Source organism: Hibiscus syriacus, unplaced genomic scaffold (genome assembly GCF_006381635.1).
Source record: "Hibiscus syriacus cultivar Baekdansim isolate YM2019G1 unplaced genomic scaffold, ASM638163v2 tig00110264_pilon, whole genome shotgun sequence".
Taxonomy (NCBI): Eukaryota; Viridiplantae; Streptophyta; class Magnoliopsida; order Malvales; family Malvaceae; genus Hibiscus; species Hibiscus syriacus.
This window is the reverse complement of record NW_024062653.1, coordinates 1,507,364-1,530,610: the sequence shown is the minus strand read 5'-3', so window position 1 is coordinate 1,530,610 and position 23,247 is coordinate 1,507,364. Positions and strand designations below refer to the sequence as shown.

General features: G+C 34.8%; 3 protein-coding genes and 1 pseudogene across 5 annotated transcripts; 2 read left to right on the top strand and 2 right to left on the bottom strand.

Moving 5' to 3' along the window:
- Nucleotides 1-3,402: 3,402 nt before the first annotated feature.
- On the top strand, nucleotides 3,403-4,697 carry LOC120115422 (protein SRC2-like). Its single transcript, XM_039136148.1, has one exon. It carries the CDS (start codon nucleotides 3,558-3,560, stop codon nucleotides 4,473-4,475), a length of 918 nt encoding a protein of 305 aa, XP_038992079.1. The 5' UTR covers nucleotides 3,403-3,557; the 3' UTR covers nucleotides 4,476-4,697.
- A 3,154-nt stretch (nucleotides 4,698-7,851) lies between these two features.
- Nucleotides 7,852-8,476, bottom strand: LOC120115503 (annotated as a pseudogene).
- A 2-nt stretch (nucleotides 8,477-8,478) lies between these two features.
- Nucleotides 8,479-9,074, bottom strand: LOC120115502 (ADP-ribosylation factor 1-like). Its single transcript, XM_039136204.1, has 2 exons — nucleotides 8,655-9,074; nucleotides 8,479-8,541 (listed from the first exon to the last, which is right to left on the bottom strand). The coding sequence occupies exons 1-2, from the start codon at nucleotides 9,072-9,074 to the stop codon at nucleotides 8,479-8,481; spliced, it is 483 nt and encodes a 160-aa protein (XP_038992135.1).
- Nucleotides 9,075-20,991: 11,917 nt separating this feature from the next.
- Nucleotides 20,992-22,759, top strand: LOC120115382 (disease resistance protein RPV1-like). Of its 3 annotated transcripts, none has more exons than XM_039136110.1 (2): nucleotides 20,992-21,419; nucleotides 22,635-22,759. In XM_039136110.1, exons 1-2 carry the CDS (start codon nucleotides 21,022-21,024, stop codon nucleotides 22,657-22,659), a joined length of 423 nt encoding a protein of 140 aa, XP_038992041.1. In that variant the 5' UTR covers nucleotides 20,992-21,021; the 3' UTR covers nucleotides 22,660-22,759. The 3 variants fall into 3 exon arrangements, with proteins under 3 accessions (XP_038992041.1, XP_038992040.1, XP_038992039.1); XM_039136109.1 differs by lacking the exon at nucleotides 22,635-22,759 and adding an exon at nucleotides 22,384-22,430; XM_039136108.1 differs by lacking the exon at nucleotides 22,635-22,759 and adding an exon at nucleotides 21,509-21,561.
- The last annotated feature ends 488 nt before the right edge of the window (nucleotides 22,760-23,247 follow it).

Genomic DNA, 23,247 nt, shown 5'->3' with positions numbered 1-23,247 from the left:
GACGGAAAAGGAGAAGCAGCGGCGGCGAAGGCTATCTCTGACTTTGTATAACGTAACGACTAGCGAAGAAGCGTATAAGACATTTTTTGCTTGTTTTCGTTTCTTCAAGAAAACAAATTGAAAGGCATATTTATTTTTACTTTAGTTTATTTTTCAGAAAAATAAAGAAGAAAGATGTATTTAATTACATTTAAAATTACTTACGTTTATGTTTTTGTCTACTTTTAGTTATTAATTTCAAAAAAATATAAGGTATGATCACTTTCGTTTTTATTAAATTAATCACTTTGAGTTAACTGTTAATATAAGTTAAATATTTTGATATAATCACACATTTGATCTCTATTATTTATATTTTCTCTTAATTTAGTCTTACTTTTAATAAATTAAAATAAATTTAATCCTCCAATCGAATGATGTCACATGTCATGCCACATAAGGGTGAGCGTTCGATTGAGCCAATTCGAGAAAAAATGTGAGTTATTCAAGTTGACGAGTCCTATTTTACAACTCGAAATTGACTTGAAATTTTTTAGAGTAGAGTCAAATCAAATTTTCGAGTTTCTGTTTAAATTTAATTATAAATATTTATAATATTATGATATTATTTGATTCCAATTTAAATGGTCTTTTATAACCATATACAATACATGTGTATTCATTCATATATTTTCATATGCGATATACATTTATGATATAGAGTCAAGGGATTCAACTCAAATTTAAAAATCAATCTACTAATTACTAAATTTTGTTAGTTATTCGAGATGTATTTTACAACTCGATTTGAACTTGAATTTTTTTAGTCGAGTCGAGTTTATGAAATTATAACTCGAAGTTAGTTCGAGTCAAGTTTTCAAGAGTCGAGTAGAAAAAATCGGTTCTTTCAAGTCGAATAAAATTTTGCTCACCCCTAATATCACGTGTCACCATTTTATTGGAATATTAACTTTATTTTAATTTAATATATTTTTCACCAATCAAAGAGTGACACGTGTCACCCTTTGGTCGAAAGAAAACAAAAGAAAGAAAATTGAGAGAATATTTTATTTAAAAGTATTTTATTTTTATTTTCATTTAAAACTATATATTTTATGTTAAATATTTATTTAAAAATATGACTAAATTGAGAGAATATGTAAATAAAAGAGACAAAATATATAATTATATCAAGTATCACGTCACATATCATATCTTATGTTTTTTTAAATCAGTGATTAAAAGTGGACAAAACATAAACATAAGTGATTTTTCATGTAATTAACCCTTCTATTATATAAATTTGAGATGAATAAAAGGAGTAGTATATGTTTAAAAAAATTTAATTATTTAATAATAAAATTTTATATTTATGATATACGATGTGTTCAAATTTAAAATTTTAAAAAGTAATAAAAAAATTTTATTGTAGAAGTTGCTTGAATGATGAAAAAATATAACTTTTTAACATAAAAATTTTATTAATTTAATTAGATTAAAATAGTAAAAAAATATAAATGTGATTAAAATTTAAAAATTAGTCTTGTATATTTTAATAAATATATTTTTATTCTATCTATCTATATATATAATTAACGTACCTCAACTTTTTAAATATGATTGTAAAAATATTTTTAATACATTCTTATATATATTATAATTAACGTATCTCAACTTTTTAAATATGATTGTAAAAATATTTTTAATACATTCTTATTTTGTGATATTTTTATAGGGTTAATATAAAAAAAGTGATTAAATTATATTCAAAGTTAACTTTAGGTGTTTAAAAAATTTGTGTTAAAAAAAGGTTTTTAACATTTATAATATTATACTTTTAGATGTATGGATTGTAATGTCGTTAAATTTAATTGTTAAGTGACACATGTCACATTAATAAAAAATTAATTTTTATGTAAATTAAAAAACTTAAAATTATAACTTATTTTAAAAAACTAAAAATTTCTAAAATTATAAAAAAAACAAAAAAAATCTTTTAAAATCTAAATTTTAATCCCTTAACATGGTCGGTCACTATCAACATTGTCAACCGACCGAACACTCAACGCTATTTAACTGAAAAATCACCCAACAACTGAAATATCTTATTTTCATGACCGATTGAATACCCAATTGTTGTATAAATACATGATTTCGCAATCGTCCGAAAGGAATTTCCCATGATGTGATCACCAATTTTTCGCTACAATCACTGTGTGAAGGATAGAGGTTCGACCGATGAGGGTTTAGGCAGTCACACGCCATTGGAGTTTCAATTGATTGGCGGTATTGGTGGTGGATGACGGTGATAAAGGATTGAACTTAGATTTTTTTTGGGTTTGAGATTTTTTTATAATTTCAAAATTGGATTTTTTTTTAAATAAAGTTTAGTTTTAAGTATTTTTTAAAATAAAATTTTGACTTACACTTTCAAATAACAATATTTTTTTAATAGCCATTATAACTTAGATACCCAAAAAATGTCCAACACATTAGACACTTAAAACTATAACAGAAAAACATTAAACACATATTTTTAACAAAAAACGTTTTAGATAATTAAAGTTAACTTTAAGTATAGTTCGAACACTTATTTTAACATTAAACTTTTTTTAAAAATAAGTACATTATGACATGAATCAACTTACCTCAGTGGTTAAATGAACCGTTGTTGTTCCTAGAGGTCAAGAATTCGAGCACCAGTAGCTGCAGCAAGGTGATTGAGCGTTCATAGTCAAATGATTCAGAGTATATAGAACATATACTACTTTGTAATCACCTTAACTTAATAAAAAATACATTACGTTATTTAATAAAATTCATGATTTAACTATGATGTAGATTTAAATTTTTAATATTTTTGAAATGACCATACAGCTCAGTTGGTAGAGCACAAGGTTCTTAATCTTGAGGTCGTGGGATCGAGTCCCACGGAAGGCATTTCATAATTCGGAAGTCTCTTACGGAAGCTGCTCTCAACCTGGTGTTGGGGGTAGCCTACTATCTTACCTCCCCTTACCCCATACATATGGGAAAAAAGAACAGCCATTTTATTATTATAATTTTATTTACAAGAAAATCAAATATTATATTTATATTCTAGATTTGTATAGTTTAGGATATTTTTGATGAAATATCTAGTAGATTTACGTTTAATCAAAATTAATAAAATATCATAAAATTTTAAAAAAAATTAACATTTCAATTAACAAAATATTATAAATTAATAGTATAAATAATAAAAAAGTTTTAAATAACATAAATAACTAAGATAATATTTTTATAATTTAATGATCAAAAGTGACCGCTTATCAAATAAAAGTGACCATTTCAATATTTTACCCTATAATATACTATTCGCAGACGGATACACGCATAAAAACCGGCCAACCACTAAGGCTAAAAGCGTCATTGCATTGCTCTTCTTTTTTCCCCCGTTCCTAAATCCTAAGCAATCTTCAGCCCTCCCAATTTGTCAAAAATATCTTCAAAAAAACTTCCAGACTATCCTACGCACCACTCGATCCGGTGCACGTTAGCATAATCACCTACCAAAAGCCATCGCCACCGCTACCGTCATGGCGACTCACCCCCGACCGCCTCCACCGAGACCACTCGACCTCGAACTCACGATCGTGTCAGCCAAGCATCTGAAAAACGTCAACTGGCAAAATGGCGATCTAAAGCCCTACGCAGTATTCTGGCTCGATCCAGACCGACGTCTATCGACCCGATCAGACGATTCCGGCTCAACCCGACCAGTTTGGAACGAGCGTTTCACCCTTCCCCTCGTTGTTCCTTTCCACGACGCCGTTTTGACCCTCGAGATCTTCCACTCCAAACCCTCGGAAACCCCGAAGCCTTTGGTGGCCACCCTCCGGGTCGAACTCAAGGACTTAAAGGACCCGATTGACGGTTCCAAGATCCGAACCTTTTCTCTCCTCCGACAATCGGGTCGTCCCCAAGGTAAGATCCGAGTGAAACTCGGGATCCGAGAACGTCCCCTTCCTCCACCTCATGATTACCATTTTGCTCCTCCTCCTAGCTATTATTACACAAATGCCCCTCCTCCACCTAGATACTCTGCTCCAACCTACGTCTCTCTTCCCCCGCCGCCTCAGCCGTCAACCTCTCCTCCTCCGCCAACAACGCCTTACTCGTCCGTCCCCGAGGGTTACCCTCCTTATTACTCCAGCCATTACTACTCCTCCCCGCCCCAGCCCATGCCTCCACGCCACTTCTTTGAACGAGCTTCCAGCTATGGCACCCCGTCAGCGCCGGTGGATTACTCCCCGTACGATCAAAAGCCTCGAGGGGCCCCCAAAGTTGGGCTGGGAACTGGATTAGCTGTTGGAGCTGTGGCCGGGGCTTTAGGTGGAATGGCGTTGGGAGAAGGATTGAAATACGAAGAAAAAGAGATTGGTGAAAGGGTCGAGCATGAAGTGACGTCAAAGGAAAGGGATGATTATAGTGATTATCACCGCCCTGATTATTGATGGGTTTTTTTAAGCAATGATGATGGTGATGAAGGTTATGATGGTCATGTCTTACATTTATAAGTATTCGTGTATATAATTTGTGATCTGAAAATGGGTTTGTGTTTTTATGTTTTGGATTAATATGATCAAAGAGTGTGCTCAGAATAACTCTATTGTTGTGTATTATATGCTAATTTCTTCTGCTACAAGAATAAATTGTTAGTGTTTACTTAAAAGTTTAACATTTGTTGTACGTTTTATGTTTAATCTTTGGCCCTTTTGTTAGTTAATTGTTGAATGATTTCTGGCTTATTGAATGTGATCATCGGCAATTGAACATGAAAATTAGGATTGACAGCGTGGTTTCTAAATGCTTGCTTCATCAAGCTTTGCCAGATAATGCTCGAAAGACTTCTATCGGCATATGTTGAATTGTATGCATTGTAGAAGCTTGTCATACAATGAGATTTTCATGTGATTTATGCAGGTTTGATATTTTAAAATCATGTTGATAGTCATATTTGATTTTCATGGGGATTTAAATGTCAGAGTCGCAGTCGCATTTCCTAGTACCTTATATCAGATGCTCGTAGGAATACGAACTAGGAAACAATTACTACCTTTGATATAGATAGTAGTTTCTGTACCTCTTCATGTTGCTTCCAAGATCTGTATGCTTTTTAACTGTCTAGTGATCACCGATGCTTTTCTGTTATCTTAGCATTTGCAATCTGTATGGTATGTTTGATACTACATTGAGCTCTAGAACAAATAGAGTTATCCTTTTAGTTAACATCGACTTGTAAGTCGATTTGAAGACAAATTCAAGTATAGGTTATTCAAGGTAAATGCATGGATCAAAGGGATGCTATGGTATCATGATAGAGGTCTTCATCTTACTATATGCAACAGGTAGGGATAACAGGGCAAGGATCTGGGACACAGTCTGGATTATTAGTGCCGAAATTTAGATTGCCAGTCAAGTATTAGTGCCGTTACAGTGAGAGCAACATTACCTGTTGTAGAGCCTTTGTCAGGAATTACCAGTCGTAGTGTCGATGTAAGCACACCTCTGGCAGTGCGCTTAATGAGACTATGAAATGGAAGGGGGAAGACCTCGACTCCAATCCAGAAAATGAGGAAGAGGGTTGACACTGGTCACCGGAAGGAAGCCACAGTTATCTTCCTCTAGTAAATTATTTTCCCCATCTGTATGCCATGTTTACAGATTGATTATGCTAATTGTAACTTGTAGCTGCAGCTTAACCTAGTGGAAATAAGCTTAACGTTTATATTTTAGTCAGCTTAATGTATGTTTTAGTTTTTGTTATTTGTAGGGTCTTTGGAGGATCATATTCAGTACAGATATATATAGAGCGTGGAGCACAATGGATGCAAGATAAAGGTTAATCTGTTCTTTTCATGCTGCATTCTATTGTCTTTTTAACCAGTGCTGCATGATGTTGAATGTGTTGGTATTTTTGAAAGGACGTTCAGAATAAGTGCAAGACATACGATAGTATTAGCCTAGAACAAAAATTTAGAGTTATTGAATTAAGAATCGATAGGCTAATAGTCGAAAGAGTTGGAAACCATTTTTTTCACATAATGCTTAAATTATTCATACTTTTCGTCGCCAAACTTTTAAGTCAAAGGATGTTAAATGTTTAAGCGTACTCGAACTGTCCTCTTGAATGTCGTAAGAATAATCATATTAGCCAAAGATTGAAGAAGCTAGTCGGGACTGACAATTCGGAGTACCTGCTTCACAATAATTCACATTGTTCATTCATCATTAATTTTTGCTTTAGGTTTACGAGTAGAAAATTGATTAAAGCCTTTTTTTTTTTATAGAAGTTGGAGGTCTAGTCAAAAACTCCATTCGTATTCTTCCACATACTAAGAAGTATGTTGAAGAACATTGGAAGGAAGAAAAGAGTACATCATATTTTATTAAATAACACCCATTACATGTGAAAACACTGAATACCCATATACGCCATTACAAAAATCATATCACTTAAAAATCTACCGTCGTCAACCACAAAGCCCCAAAGACAATAATACTATTTCTAAAATAAATCTCAAACAAATTGAAAAAACCAACGTAAAAGATCATAGCATAACAGATAACCAACACTGTCAACAATGGAAATTGAACGAAACGACTTTGCATAGAGCTCTAGAACAGTTACGATCCAATTGAAGGAACCAGCTCTAATGAATCACTGTGAACTTCAGGTACCCAAGAATTTGGTTTGAAGGAAGGATCAATTTCATGCACCTTGATTCTGAAGGAATTAGGACCGACCTTCAACTCCAACGACTCATTAATTCTCACCTGAGACTTTGTGAGTAATTGAATTTTAGCCCGATCAAAAGACGATGGAAACTCGCAACTGTCGTCGATTGCTAATAATTTGCCCCACTTAGCTGCAATGTTTTTGAATGTATCCCAATTCCAAGCGCGAAAAGGAATCCCTTCGCAAACTAACCACACTCGACGACACTCCACCACCAGACTCTCTGACCAAGCTTCAACTCTGGAAAACTATTGTGCAAGAGTCTCTAAATTTTCATTATTCACAACTCTCAACGAAGTAGAGTCTTCAAAAACCATTAGAAGTACATTTTCAACAACTCTCATTAACGTGAAACCAGCGAGTCCTTTGGCTTGAATATGGCTAGCAAGATCACCGATTTTGATAAAGTTCTTGCATCAACCCACCAAACAGTTACTCAACACGTGAAGTTTATCTTCGTCCACAACACCTTGAACTTCACAGTGATTATTCCTCGAAGCAACTTCCATCCTAGACTTACGTTGAACAACTGTCGAGGACTTCCTCCAATAAGACTGTCGAGGATTATATTTGGCCAAAGAGACCCTAATTTTGTTATCGTAAATATGAAAATCATTCATATTTGAAATCGCCTTCCTTGCTTCTTTAATTATCGCGAAGCGAATGAACCCAAAACGAGCCCCTATAGAATTTCTTTTGTTAGGAATGAAGGCATCAATTACATGACCGTGATCACAGAATAACGATCCAAGTCTTTTCCAATGGATTTTCTTTGGTAAGTTTTCAATGAATAACATGAAGCATCCACTTTTGTATCCATTCCTAACATTTGTATGACCTTTCTTCCACCGATTATTAAAATCGATTCTCCCAATTCTTGCTTCTTCACCAGACTTGTTACCAGAACACCCCTTTTTGGTTCCAGCGTGGACAACATCTTCGGGTAGTTGAGCTGTTGATGCCTCTGTTAAAGATAGATTTCCATTCCCATAATTCCCTCGTTGAGAAGGAGGAATGCCTTCAGGCCTAGAATTATTAACTGCCTTTTTGCTGCCCAAAGAAGTCTCCTTATTCCCCGACGGAAATTTCATTCAAGATTTCCTTATAAACCTGTCGCGGATGAAAAGATCACGTCTCTCATATCTGTCATTCCTTCTGTCTAAACGGTCCCTATAACCAAAGCGTTGTCTGCCATCATAACAGTCATGTATGTACCGATCACGATCTCTGAAGCGATCACCACGGTCATCAACGGCAGCGCCTTTGAATCTTAAACGTGAAGAGAACATGGCGCCACTCCCACCTTGGCCACCACAAGTTGGAGGAAAATAATGTGCCTAGTGCCCGAAGCGGCCACAATTGAAGCATTCATTATGTGCAACATGATTGTCTCCACCTGCATAGCGACCCTCTTGATGAGTAACTTCTTCTATAGCCATGATAAAGATCTTTACTCATCTTGGGTTGAGCCTTATTCACCGAGATTGTACGTTCTCTCAATTTTCGCCTATGCATCACCCTGATAGCTTCATCAATGGACCGACGATCTGAAAATGTAATAAATCCAAATCCATGAGATCGCCCTGTATCTCTCTGCACCATGATCTGAGATTCAATAATTTTTCCGAATTGACTAAACACATGCTCAAGCTGTCGCTCGGTTACTTCCCATGATAATCCTCCGACAAATATTCGGTTATGTTCTTCCCCTGCCATCCTTAACAAACAATTCTCCTTTCTTCTTTGAAAACCTCTCTCTGTTTTGGCTTCGTGGTAAGCTTCTAAGAAAAAAAAACCAAGACTGGAGGACGTGTTTTGCGCAGCCCCAAGAGCTTCTGTAAGTTCTAGACAAGTGCTTCAACAAACAAAATCTCAAGCTTTGCCCCACAAAAACCTTGTAGTTTCGTCGGTCAACGGTTACCGTAGGTGGCAGGTGGCACGACGTCTGTAGACTGTGACAGCGGAAGAGAAGAAGAGAAATACAGCAAGACCATAAACCCTCCAAGATAGCATGAAATTCTTCTTTAGCTATCACCAGCTTATCTGTGTCACTTGAATCAACAACATAGATTATGGCCTGAGTATTTGGAAAGTAGCATCTCCAATATGGCCTGATACTTGTCTGTCCACCTAAATCCCAAACTTGGAATTTGATGTTATTGTACTGCACCGTTTCCACATTAAATCCAATTGTCGGTATCGTGGAGACAACTTCACCCATCTGGAGCCGATAGAGAATGGTGGTTTTGCCGGCATTGTCGAGGCCGAGAACAAGTATACGAGCCTCCTTGTTTCCAAAGAGTGAAGAGAACATAGATTAAAGGCTTTATAAATGGTGGAATTGTGATTAGTAGAAAATAGATTAAAGGCTTTATAAATGGTGGAATTGTGATTTTGGTCATATTACCAAATATAAATTTGAGATTTAATTATTTTCTTTAACTTAATATGATTTAATCGTTTATTTTTTTATAATATCATTATCACTTAAATAATTAAACTAAGATTCTTGACTATTTCACTATTGACATGAATTTTCTTTGAAAAGATATCCTTTAATTCATCATGTTGACATTACTTATGAAGGAAGCGATGTTTTTAGGTATGATCATGGGTTGGATCTTTGGCAAGGGTTCTACCCGATTCAAAACTCCATTTTTAAGTTAAAATTTGCACTTGACTCGATTGACTTATATATATATATAATTGATTTTTATTAGGTAAAATAAAGGGTTAAGGGAAAATAAAATAAAAAGAGTATTATTATCTATATCTTTAAACATATAAGTGGTAATTATAATATTATATTACATTGAGATAATTTTTTTTATTTTAAACTCGAATTTGATTTGATCTCGCCTTTTCAAACAGATTTGACCAGGCTTGAGTTTAAATTCTTAAAATAAAAATTAACAACAATCGAGTCAAATTGGCTCAAAATCCATCGTCTAAGATAAAATGCTCGTTTCTAGATGTTTTAAAAAAAATCCATCAATATTTTAATAAAAGCTAAATACAAAAATAAGTGTTTAAATTATACCTTAAAATGACTTTTGGTATTTAAATAATTTTTTGATAAAATTATTTTGTAAAAAATAGGTGTATAACGTTTTCTTCAATACAATTTTAAGTGTTTATCGTTATATTTTTTATTTTTTTAAATTATTTTTAAAAAGAAAAATATTTAAAAAAATTAAAAAAATCAATCTCCCCTCGCGTCGTCCTCTCTCCCTCCCATCCCTTCACCTTCGACAGTGAAGGGTCACCACTTTTTTCGATGCAGGACGGTGAACTCAATGGTGACGATCGTGTAACATACACGAATACCTTGAGCTGTTAGAATCGTTGAAAAATTGTAAAGAAAAACCTAAAAAATTGATGACCCTTCACAGCGTTTTCCACGACGATCGACACAATTTCACGGTGGGTAGGAGATTGAGTTTTAGTCGCAACGACGAGACGATTCTTATAATATCAACTGTGATGATCACGGACTAACATTGGTCGATTGATAGTGGAATTTTTTTGGGGTTTTTTTAAAAAATAATATTTTTTTCTAAATATTTTTTAAATTTTATAGGCATGTCATGTGTCAGATAACGACCAAATTTAACGATGGTTATAGTTCATACATGTAAAAGTATAACATTGAAAACATTATGTACCTATTTTTAATGAAAAATTAGAAACTTATTTTTGTATTAAGATTTTAAAAAAATAGTTAATAGTAATATCAATTTGATTGATTAAATATAATATATATTAAAAAATACGTTATGTCAATTATATTAGTATGATTAAATGTCATTTGAGAAAAGTAGAGGGACTCCAATCAAAACTTGATCCTTTGTCAAATGAAGAATTTCATGTTTGTTGGGTTTTTAAGGTCCACAAGCACAATTATTATTGCCCCTTTATAAGGATGTAAAAAGTCGATCCGACATGTAAAATTAAAATTGTTTGTAATCCGAGTGATGGTGATTCAAAATCGATTCGAGTCTGAAGTAATGTTGATCTGAACCCATGTTGGACTTGAAAATTATATATCTGAACCTGACTTGCACCCGATCTGAGAAGGACCTGAACCTGAATTTAACTGATAATATGATAACTGAACCTCCTGACATGCATTCGACTAATATGAACCTGAACCCAGGATTAACCTGATAAATAATTGGTATTATCTGATCTATTGTCAACCCGACCTGTTATGAACATGACATGTAATTGACTCAACCTGTAAATGATCCGACTTGTTATTGAGTTGATATAATATTTATCTAATTTGATATATATATTTTTTGAATAGAAAAGAGGCAAAAGCCATTACATTAACTCTTTAACAGGGGAAAAAAGGAAGACCATAGGAATCCCTATGGATGTATCTTTTGGAAATCAATGATCCAAGCTTTATTACAAAGAGCTGCAATATTTTAAACAAGTGTAAAGGGACTTGTAAGAGAAGGGGGAAGAGTAAGTGAATGGCATCACTGTTGTCTGATTGAACAATAACTCGGTCGAATCCAAGTTGCCACACAATTTTGAGGCCCTCCAAGATACCCCAAAGCTCAGTCTCAAGCATGGACGAATGTCCTAACGAACGTCGAAAGCCGGCCAAACAATCACTCGAAGAGTTGCGCAAGAGTCCTCCGGTAAAACCGTGGCCTGTAGCTTGCAAGTATGCGTCGTTTGTGTTAAGGCATATCCACCTGGTATCTGGTGGTGACCATTGAAATTGTAAAATGGAAGGAGCATTAGTCAAATCTTGACTTGATATTTACTTCACTTATAAATTATAAATATGAAGTTGTGAGATTTTGATTTTATAATAAATTACTTATAAGTTATAGTTGATGTAGTAATATTTTGATGAAATTGTGAGATTTTGAATTTATAATAAATTATGATAACTAATATGATTACTTTTTGAAAGTTAAAACAAATGGTTAGTTATGATAATCAAATTAATAAATCTATTTTTTATATTAATTGTAATCCTTATATTATAAATCTTAGTTATAATCAATAAATAATTTATTTATTGAACATGATTTTATTAAATTATATAAAATTAATTAAAATATTTATAAATTTAATTTAATTTTTATGTAATAATTAATTAATAATTTAAATATAATTTAACTTAAAATTTTAAAATATATATAAAAGATAAATTTATTTGAGATTGAAAATTCAAAATTTTAAAATTTAAGCATCAATTTAAAATAAGTCTTATACTTAGGCAATTTTCTCAATAAATCACCGGTGATCGGAATATTTATCGATCTAACACCGGTTAGATTATATTTCCCGATCTAACACCCGTAGCAGTAAAGCGCGCCCCCTGAACCGCGCTATACGCTGATTTGGCGCCACGTGGGTATAGCGCGCACCCTGCCCCGCGATATACGGTGATCTGATGCCACGTGGATATAGCGCGCCCCCTGATCCGCGCTATACCTGGGTATCTGACACGTGGGGTATAGCGCGGTGCAGGGGGCGCGCTATACCCCTAAATACACGTCCCCATCCTCCTATAAATACCCCATCCTCAATCACTTTTATCACACCAAATTCTCTCAAATTCTCTAAATTTCTCTCAAATACTCTATCTTTTTAAGGTATATTTTATAATATTTTTACTATTATGTATTTACTTTATTTAATATTTTACTAATATAATTCTTTTGCAGATATATAATGGAAGACAACCTACTTCGCTCGGATGGAAATCATATATCTCTATACTTTGCTGATATGGTAACATTTTAACGTTTTAATTTAATTTAAATTATTAGTAATATTTAGTTGATTTATTTAATGCATGATTATTAGATTAAGAATTAAATATCTCGACACTTTGCTGATACGGTAACATTTTAACGTTTTAATTTAATTTAAATTATTAGTAATAATTAGTTGATTTATTTAATGCATGATTATTAGATTAAGAATTAAATATCTCGACACTTTGCTGATACGGTAACATTTTAACGTTTTAATTTAATTTAAATTATTAGTAATAATTAGTTGATTTATTAAATGCATGATTATTAGAGTAAGAATTAATTTTTGTAATTATTTATTTTTAGGAGAATGACCGTGTATTAGATCCTTTTATTAGGAATCTTAAGTTAGTGATACCTAGCTGTTTCTTGCCGTATTTAGTAGAGGTTGGATTCGGTTACATAGGTAGATATCAGGGTCACTGTAAGATAGAGCCAGACCTGATTTCTGCCTTAGTAGAGCGGTGGAGGCCGGAGACCCACACATTCCATCTTCCATGCGGAGAGTGCACGATCACGCTTGAGGATGTTTCTATGCACCTGGGGCTTCCGGTGGATGGAGATGTGATATCGGGTATAGCTTCCGGTTCTTGGACTACTTTGTGTCGGGATAGTCTAGGACGTGTCCCGAAAAAGTTTATCGGAGGCCAATTTTCGGGAGTTGAGCGCAGACGCCTCTAAGGATGAGGTTAAGATGTATGCACGGGCATGCATACTGCAGTCGATAGGAGGGTTGCTGATGCCGGACAAATCGCGCAACCTAGTTCACTGCATGTGGTTGCGACATCTTAGCGACTTTCGTCTCACAATATCATTCAGTTGGGGCTCGGCAGTTTTGGCTTTACTGTACAGGGAGATGTGTGGAGCCACTGACTACAAACGTAATGCTATCGGCGAATGTCTCCTGCTACTGCAGTCTTGGTCATGGTATCGATTGCCCTTTTTATGTCCTGTTGTGAAGAACCCATTCGTATTTCCACTACTTCTGAGGTAATTATAAAACTGATTTTATATATTAATAATTTTATACAGCGTATAACAAATTTTTTTCTTGAATAGGTGGTCTACTGATAGGAAAAATCATCAGGAGCTACCTGATGATTTAGAAAAAATTAGGGTGCTAATCGATCAGAAGGCTGGCACACAGGTATGAATTTTAATGTTTAAAAATCGATTTTAGATTATAGTTGTATAATTAGATTATTATTTTGATAAAAATTATATATTATTTGTTTTAGTTTGAATGGGTGCCATATTCTACTGATGATGTGAGGGCGGTGATCCCACCTGAGTTGAGGGGTCCATCAGATGTTTGGATGGCGATGGTCCATCTGATCTGTTATGCGACCGTAGAGTGGCACTCCACTGATCGCCTGCTCCGGCAGTTTGGTTGTTTTCAACCAATTCCGGAAGCACCTCGCAATATGGACGAGTTACATAGCTTAGATAGACGCGGCAAGACAGATACATATTGGCTGGTGAGGAATCATGAGTGGGTCGTGTTGTGGGAGGATCGACATCGGCGCCTTCCACGTAGAGAGCCCATTTTTACTGACTTCTTGATGTATGCTGAGGATTATTATGAGTGGTTCAACAGTAACGGGAAACCGTTTCTACTTCCCGATGATGCACGAGGGCAGACCTTTTCACGATGTCGACAGAGACGTTCACCGATACAGCACCATCGTCCCCCGACTCGTAGACGGAGAGCATGTGCTTCCGGTTCATCCTCAGCTGCACCAGCATGACCTTCCCAGTAGCCACCGCAACCATATATGATGACGCATCCATATATGATGCCGCAATCGTCTGTACATTACCAGATGCCGCCGTCGCCGCCTTCACCTGGTTTTATGACCCCGCCACCGTCACAGATGACCCCTCTTGGAGGCTATTATGGGTCTATGTTTGTAGATTCGACTTAGGGTTTATATGCTGGATATTTAGCGGGTTCAGCCTCATCACCCATGGCCGCAGCACAGACACCTCCTATACAGTTTTCACACTCAGCGATGTCTGGGTTTTCCCAGTTTTCCTAGTTTTGTCAGTTTTCGCAGGCCGGTGGGATAGTCAGTCATACACCTCCAGGGTCCTTATTCTATGGAGGTGCTTCATCGTCATCAGCTCCTCATCAACCTAATATACCTGCTCAGGACGACGACGACAACGATGATGATGGTGACGACGACGACGACGATGATGATGACAGCGATGAGTCAGAACCAGTGATACGAAGAAATCCTTCTCGAGACAAACAACCACCGCCCTGCGGAACACATTCACGACGCATGCATCGATAGATTTTTTTTTTTATATTTGTATTTACTTTATTTTGTTTAATTGTAATATTTTATTATTTCTCATTTAATACTTACTTTATTTTGTTAAATTTGTTGGACTTTTTTTAATATATTTCAATTAATTTTGTTTATTACCATTTAATATTAGTTATTGTAATTTGGTTATCATTTACCATTTAATTCTTATTGTAAGTTTGTTGTATTTAAATACCAAATTGTTATTAGTTTGATAAAATTTAATGATTGTGTTCGTTTTTTTAATCTTCATCAGCGATTATCGAATGACATTAACTTGAAGTAAATGCAAATTAAAATACAAGAATTATTATTTGATAAACAAATACATCATTTCCTCATCAATTGTTACTTGATGACAACAGAAGTGGACATGTTTTTCTAGTGTGTCCTGGGTTTCTACAATGGCCACATCTTCTGTCTTGTCTAGATCTTTCTCGAATATCCATATCACAATGAATTCGATTGGATTTTGGACGACCACGCTCCCTCAATAAACTCGGATTTGGTACAATCGGAAGCCAATATTGAACCTCATCAAGGTCTTTGTCATTACCTATAGGGGGAAACTCAAATTCGTATACCTTAAAAACTTCAGATAGTAGGTATACGAGATCCACAAAATGGTTATAGTCTTGACGTGTATGCGAGCAAGCTGCTATCACATGAGAGCATGGATACTTCAGAGCTTGAAAAAACCCGCAGTCGCACGTTCTGTCCCTTAGATTTACTCTTAATGACACATATTCAATCCCTTGAAGAGGTCGCAGTAACTCTGTGACACGAAACATTTCATGCCTTCTTGAGAAGCTTGTTACAACATTCCATTTGATGCAACAATTTTTTTCTGTAGATCTACAACTAATCTAGGGTGATAGACATGACCGCCTTGCATCCAGGTTTGAGCTTGTCCCCCGAGCTTCGCAAAAAGTGCCCCCAAACAAAAATATATAGTTTTTACCAAAGCAGCTACAGGTAAGAGACGTGCACCCCTTAAGGTTGAATTGATTGCCTCAGCCAAGTTGGTCGTCATGTGTCCATATCGATATCCACCATCATATGCGTTCGTCCACATTTCTTTATCGATGAGGCTGATGTAATCGTATCCTTCCTCGTTCTTCGCCCGTAAATCTTGAAGTATTGATTCAAACGTTCGAGGAAGTAGTTCCTAACCTGATCAAAAAATGTATAACTTACTAACTTGCTTTCTTTGCAAAATTAAAATGATCAAAAAATGTATAACTTACTAACTTGCTTTCACTTACCCATGCGCACAATTAATTGACGCTCATCATTCTTCTTGTATCTTCCATGATAGTTCGCAGCAATGTGTCGGAGACAATACCTATGTTGGACAAAGGGTGGCTGCCACATTGGACCCAAAGACTCCATTGCTGCTTTGATCTCAGCTCCGCGATCTGAAATGACACAGATTTTTTCCCTCGTGATAACATGTGCACGTAAATTTCGGAGAAAAAAGCCCAAGAATCTGTATCTTCTCCTTCGACAAGAGCAAAAGCAACTGGAAGAATGTTGCGATTGCCATCTTGGACAAATGCCAATAATAAAACTTTCTAGTATTTTCCATACAAGAAAGTCCTGTCGATCTGGACCACAGGCTTACAGTATTTGGAAGCATTAACACACTGTGGGTAACTCCAAAAAACCCGGTAGAATTGGCATCGATCGCGAAGAACTCGATCATTATGGTATGCATAGGAGGTTTCGAAGTCCACAATTGTCCCAGGATTCAATGTCCGCACCAGCCTAAACCAACCTGGAAGTTCGTTGTAAGATGCATCCCATTCGCCATGAAGTTTGACAATGGCATTTTATTTTGCCAACCAAGCTTTTTTATAGGAGACGGTGTACCCATACTGCGATTGTATAGCTGAAATCAACACTGCAACAGCTATATGAGAGCTTGCTTTTACCATGGGCATGATGGCTTGGCATATCACTTCAGAGTCCAAGTTGGGATGATCTTGGTTGACCCCTTCAGCACAACATGTGTGAGGACCGTTGTATACTGTTAGTTCACATATGTTGTTTTTCCTCTTCATTTTCGATACGTGAACCATCCAATTGCATCAGTTTTCGCGTCGGGCACAGTAGCATACATATTTTTCGGTCGTCGATCGGTTGACTCTGGACTGAACAGAATTACGGATATTGTAATTTTTGATAGCCATCATCGCTTATTCTTTGCTTGAAAACTCCATGCCTAAAGATAACTCACCATTATTTATTGATGAGTAATATCCATAGTCACTGAGATGAGGCATATCAACAAATTTTGGCCCGTACATTGCACCATAATCAGCTTCATACATGTGTGCAGGAGGGTCAATTTGTGCCATATTTCCTGGAACTTCATCATCATCGGAGTTGAATTACGGTGATTCTGGGTGAATGAATAGTCCAGTCTCAGCACCATCCGCACCAGGCTCACGAAACGGTTCTTCTGGTGAAGATGATGGTTCCTCATACTCTCCACATTTAGGTCGAAGAATCTACTACTTGCACGCCTTCCCTTTGAACTGGAAGGCATATCGACATTGAGATCGAAAAAGCTCGCAGTCGAATGCCTCCCCTTGGAACTTGAAGCCATCGTGTCAAATGGAAACTGCACAAATGGTTACGTCGATGGCATCTCTATATGGTCAAAGAAATTTGCAGATGAATGCCTTCCCCTTGAACTAGACGCGGTGTTGCCATACAGATTGTTCGTGGACCCACCTCGGTACATATCGTAAGGAGTTGCGGATGAATGTCTCCCCATTATGACATTAAAATCATTACACATTACTGTAGTCGGGCTGTCAACTTGATCAACTTGTTCAGCCAGCCCATAGTGTGAGCTTAAAGATTGACCCCGAACAACACGCACTGCAACAAAATGTGCATACATCTCAATAGAGGCGTCTGAATAATTACTTTGAGCTTCAACCATCATTTGAACATCATCATTGTTTGAAAGTTCGAACGCTGTATAAGTTAATGACAACAATGATGTTGGAAATCTGTACTGTACCGACGACATTATTCTGTTACTTCCAACATGAATCTTCCTCGAAATCTTCGTTATCAGCTCCTCAAGAGTTATGTTTCTCTTGAATGATATTTTAACATGCTCATTTGATACGAAAACAACGCCGGTTTCATCTTCTCGAATTTCACCATCATAATAAACAATAGCTGAAAGTCGCGCCATTCTTTGAGTTTAAAAGTGCAGCAATATTATATCTGCAAAACAAATAACTTAAACAAACCTGATTAAATAAATTATATATGAACGAAAATATAACAGAATTTTTTTTACACATCAATGTAAATAATTTAAATAATATAATTTTATATTATTACCTGCACCACAAAACTATTTCGACGTATGCTCCCGCTTTTCAATTTTACAAACATAAAAATTAATTAAAAATAATTAGTATAATATTTTTTCAAATTATGATAATAAACAATAAGTATAATTAAAAAATTATAACAAAATTACCTTATAACGAAAAATCGCACGAACTTCTAAATCAAATATAAGAAGATTGCCAGAATTATTACTCATTGACGGAATTGTTGTATTAATTTATAAGAGAGGAGAGATGCGTATTTATAAACATATAAGGCGCGGTACCTGCACCGCGTTATATGTAATTATTATATAGCACGGATTAGGGACCGCGTTAAATATAATTTTGGTACGGCGTATAGCGCGGCCCCTGATCCGCGCTATACACTACGTGGCGTATAACGCAGATCAGGGGGCGCGCTATACCCACGTAGTGCCAGATCACCGTATATTGCGGAGCAGGGGGCGCGCTTTATTGCGTAATCAGCGTATAGTGCGATTCAGGGGGCGCGCTTTATTGCTACGAGTGTTAGATCGAAAAATATAATCTGACCGATGTTAGATCAATAAATATACCGATCACCGGTGATTTTTGAGGAAAATCGCCTTATACTTATATTATATATATATATATATTCACATGAGTTTAATAAAAAATATTCACATGAGTTATGGAAAAACTTTTTTAAAGAAATATATATATATATAGAGAGAGAGAGAGAGAGAGAAATTGATTTTTTTTTTAATTTGAGGTGGGAATTGACAATTTTGACCAATTTGATTTTATAATTTGGCAAATTGACGTATGCGCCCGACACGGGATTGATTTTAGTGTCCAATAAAATATTTTCAGTTAATAAGGTACGCGCTCCTCCAATAATCAACTCTTTTTATTTTGTTATTTGGTTTTTAATTTATTTCAGTCATGGTTTAATTCTAAATCTCTTATAGAATTTTTAATTCAATGCAATTTACTCATATATATATTCTAATTACTTTTAATTTTTCATTCTTTCTTTAATGTGCATAATTATTAAATGTGAATTTTAATTTTAAAATCTTTTATTTTAGTCATTTATGTATAATAATTTTTATTGCAATATCCATGTTTAATAATATTATATGCATAAATATAATATAAATTATAATATATATACATGCATAATGTTATCATAATATTCATCATACATATTATATTATTATTATAATATATATATATATATATATTAATATATATTATAATTGTTTTAATTTTTTTCTTAACTTTTGAAATGAATACAATTCAATTTATTTTACAGATTTTCTTTATATTTTACAATTATTTTGATTTGATTCCTCTATGTTGTTTAATTTATTTAAATTTTAATTTGTAATTTTATACTTGTTCAATTTAGTCCTTAAAATTATATTTGTGTATCAAATTGACCATACTTATTTATATTTTTGTAATTTACTTCAAACCCTATAAATTACATAATAAACTTCATTTCAAATTTTATAAATTATATCATAATCTCTAAACCCTATAAGCTTTTGTTCACCAACTTTTTAAATGGATGCAATTTAGTCAATTTTTATATTAATTTCAACTTCACATTTTATAATTATTTCGATTTGATCCCTCATCATTGTGTGTTGTTTAATTTATTTAAATTTTTGTTTATAATTTCATGTTTGTTCAATTTAGTCCTTAAAATTATTTTTTATCAAAATTGACCCATAATTATTTATATTTTCTTGTAGTTTACTCTAAATCATATACAATTACAAATTATAATTCAATGTTTATGAAAGGCGAAAAATAATTAATCCAAAAATGATTCAACCTGAAGTTAATCCGTATTTGGTAAGATCCGACCTAAATTTTGTATGTCAATGATGTGACCCGATTTAAATGAGATCCGACTGAAGTCCATCCGAACATGAATTAATATGATATTTAATTGCTTCGTACCTTAACCGTTTTGACTTGAACTAACATCGATCCGAACTAAAATTAACCCTACCTGAACCCGAATTGAATCTAATATCAAATCAACCTGAAAATGACCCAAATTGATTTGACCTAAACCCGACCTGATCTGAATCGAACCACTAAATTAACTTGACACGACCTGTATCTGATTTGAGATAATCCGACATAATCCAACTTAAACCTCAACGATTACCTGATTTCACATCCTACCCCTTTCTCCATCAAAGTGCACTCTTATCACTTTTGTCGGTAGTAGATATTGGCTAAGCTCAAGTCGTCGCTAGGGGTGTAAACGAGCCGAGTTGAGCTCGAGTATTGCTGAGCTCGACTCGACTCGAAAACTCGTGAGCTTAAAATTTTTAAGCTCGACTTAAACTTGAAATCCTGAACTAAAGCTCGTGAGCAGCTCGAAAAGGCTCAAAATGAAAAAAAAAATCTTAAACTTAACTAGATTGAAGCCTCAAACTCAAACTCGAACCTGAATCTTAAATAAATAAAAATTTTACTGTATTTTTTTTTTTAAAATCAACAAATAAATGTTAATATTATTAATAATTTATTTTTTAAAAAATAAAATATTAATATATTATATTTTCGAGTTGTTCACGAGCTTTTCGAGTCGAGTATCAAGCAGCTCGTTTTGGCTCGTTAAGAATTCGGGTCGAGCTCGAGTCGAATTCATTCGATCTGAGTATTTATCGATCATTGACCGAATCGATCTCGAGTAGCTCGCGATCAGTCTCGTCTCATTTACAGCCCTAGTCGTCGCCTATGCTTCAAGTGTATTTTGCTCTATTCTGCTTCAATCAGACAATCCATACTTTTTCATGGCTTCTTCTTCATCTTTATCTTCTGGTCCAATGAAGCATCAAGTTTTCTTGGGCTTTAGAGGTGAAGACACGCGTCTTAGTTTCACCGGTCATATACTCCAAGCTTTGAAAGCCACGGGAATGAATATCTTCGATGAAGAGAAACTGGAAGAAGGGGAGCAACTTTCACAAGCAATCGCAGCCTCGAGTCTCTCCTTAATCGTTCTATCTAATGATTACGCTTCTTCGAAATCATGCTTGGCTGAACTCTCTGACATCATGGACCGCAAGGACACTCGAGGACACATTGAACAGCATGAATCGAAAGGGCTAGATCAAGTAAATCGATGGAAAGCTGCCTTCTCTGGAGTCGGTAAATTAAAAGGATGGCATATAGAAGGAGGGAAATTTGACAGGTAACTCAATTTTTCTCATCTTCTTATATTTGACTTGTATTTGTTTTAGCTTTCATATATAATTACATATTTCTGTTAATATCTGATAGACCTGAAACCGAGTACATCAAGAATATCATTATGTATTAAAAAAGTTGATGAATAGCAAGATTAGAACTTCTGAAGAATTGGTTGGATTAGACGATCAAAAGAACATGATTTTGAGTCTGATTGAGCAAGAAAAGAGTCGTGTAATAGGACCATGGGGAATGGGTGGTATAGGCAAAATAACCCTTGCTGATGCTGTTTATAAGGAAGCCTCTCCAAACTTTGGAACTCATTGTTTTCTTCAAAATATAAGTGAGAAAATAAAAAAACCAAGGGTGGAAAACTTTATGAAATGAGCTTCTTTCCAAACTCTTAAATGAAAAAAAAATTCTTATCGACACCCTTTCGATAGAATATCCTTACCAAGAAAGGCTGAACAATAAAAGAGTAATTGTTGTACTTGATGATGTTAGTGATCCGGATCAAATAGATTACATGGGTGTTAAACATAAAATCGTTGTAACATCTAGAGACAAACAAGTACTTAAGAACGGAGAAGCTAACAGAATACATGAGGTAAACTGGTTAAATTAGGTCGACTCTCTTCAACTTTTTTCTACATTTGCATTTTAGTTGTTGAATCCTAATGTTGATTTTAGAGATCTATCGAACAACTTTGTAAGCTACGCCCAAGGCAATCCACTTGCTCTTAAAGTTTTGGGTTCTAAACTCTATACAAAGCCTAAAAGAGAGTGGGAAAGCGAGGTGGATAAACTAAAGGAGTATGCCCAACCACAAATTTCACAGATTCTGAAGAGTAGCTTTGACGGGCTGGATGAATTAGAGAAGAATATATTTCTTGACATAGCATGCTTCCTTCAATGAAAATACCGAGATGAGGTAGAAGAAATTCTAAGTTGCTTGTATAAGGGTGTAGTGTGTGGAATAAGCAACTTGGTAGACAAGTGCCTACTTGATATAACACCCTCTGAAATAATTTCTATGCATGATATGCATGAAGAGATGGGCAATGACATTGTAAGCCAAGAATGTAAAGACCCGGCAAAGCGCCGTAGGTTAGGAAATCCTAAAGACGTGGTTCAAGTGCTCAAATAGAATAAAGTAAGTGTTAATTATTGTATTCTTTTTATTTTTTCTATGCTAATACTTGATAAACTTTTTTTTCAGGGGGCTGACTTTATTGAAGGAATAAAGTTAGACATGAGTAAAATTGGTAACCTACAGTTTCGTCCTACTGTTTTTGAGAAGATGCATAATCTTAGATATATTAACTTCTATTTTCCTCCGTTTAGTGCTGCGAGACATGCAGACCAAGTTGATTATAAGAAACTATACGCAGACGGAGTTGATAGTATATATCTTCCCGATGAGCTAAGACTTTTTTGTTGGCCTAATTACCCCTTCAAATCTTTATCAAGTTTTAATCCACATAATCCTGTCATTTTAGAATTATCACGTGGCAACATGGAACAACTCTGGAATGAAGATGATCATCTGATATATGCTTTTCCCTACTTTCTTCATCCAATAAGTTTTTTTAAGAAACAACGTCAGTTGATTTATTAATACCTATATTTATTTGTACATACATATATTTTGAAGTAATGTAGCTCTTTTATATTTTCATTGCACAGGATCTTATTAGTTTAAGGAAATAAACGTGTCTTATTGTAAGAATTTAAGGAAGATCCCAAATCTATCAGGAGCCATCAATCTCAAAAAGCCTGATCTGTATGGAGTGTAGAAGCTTGGTTGAACTTCCTTGCCTCAATCATTTGTC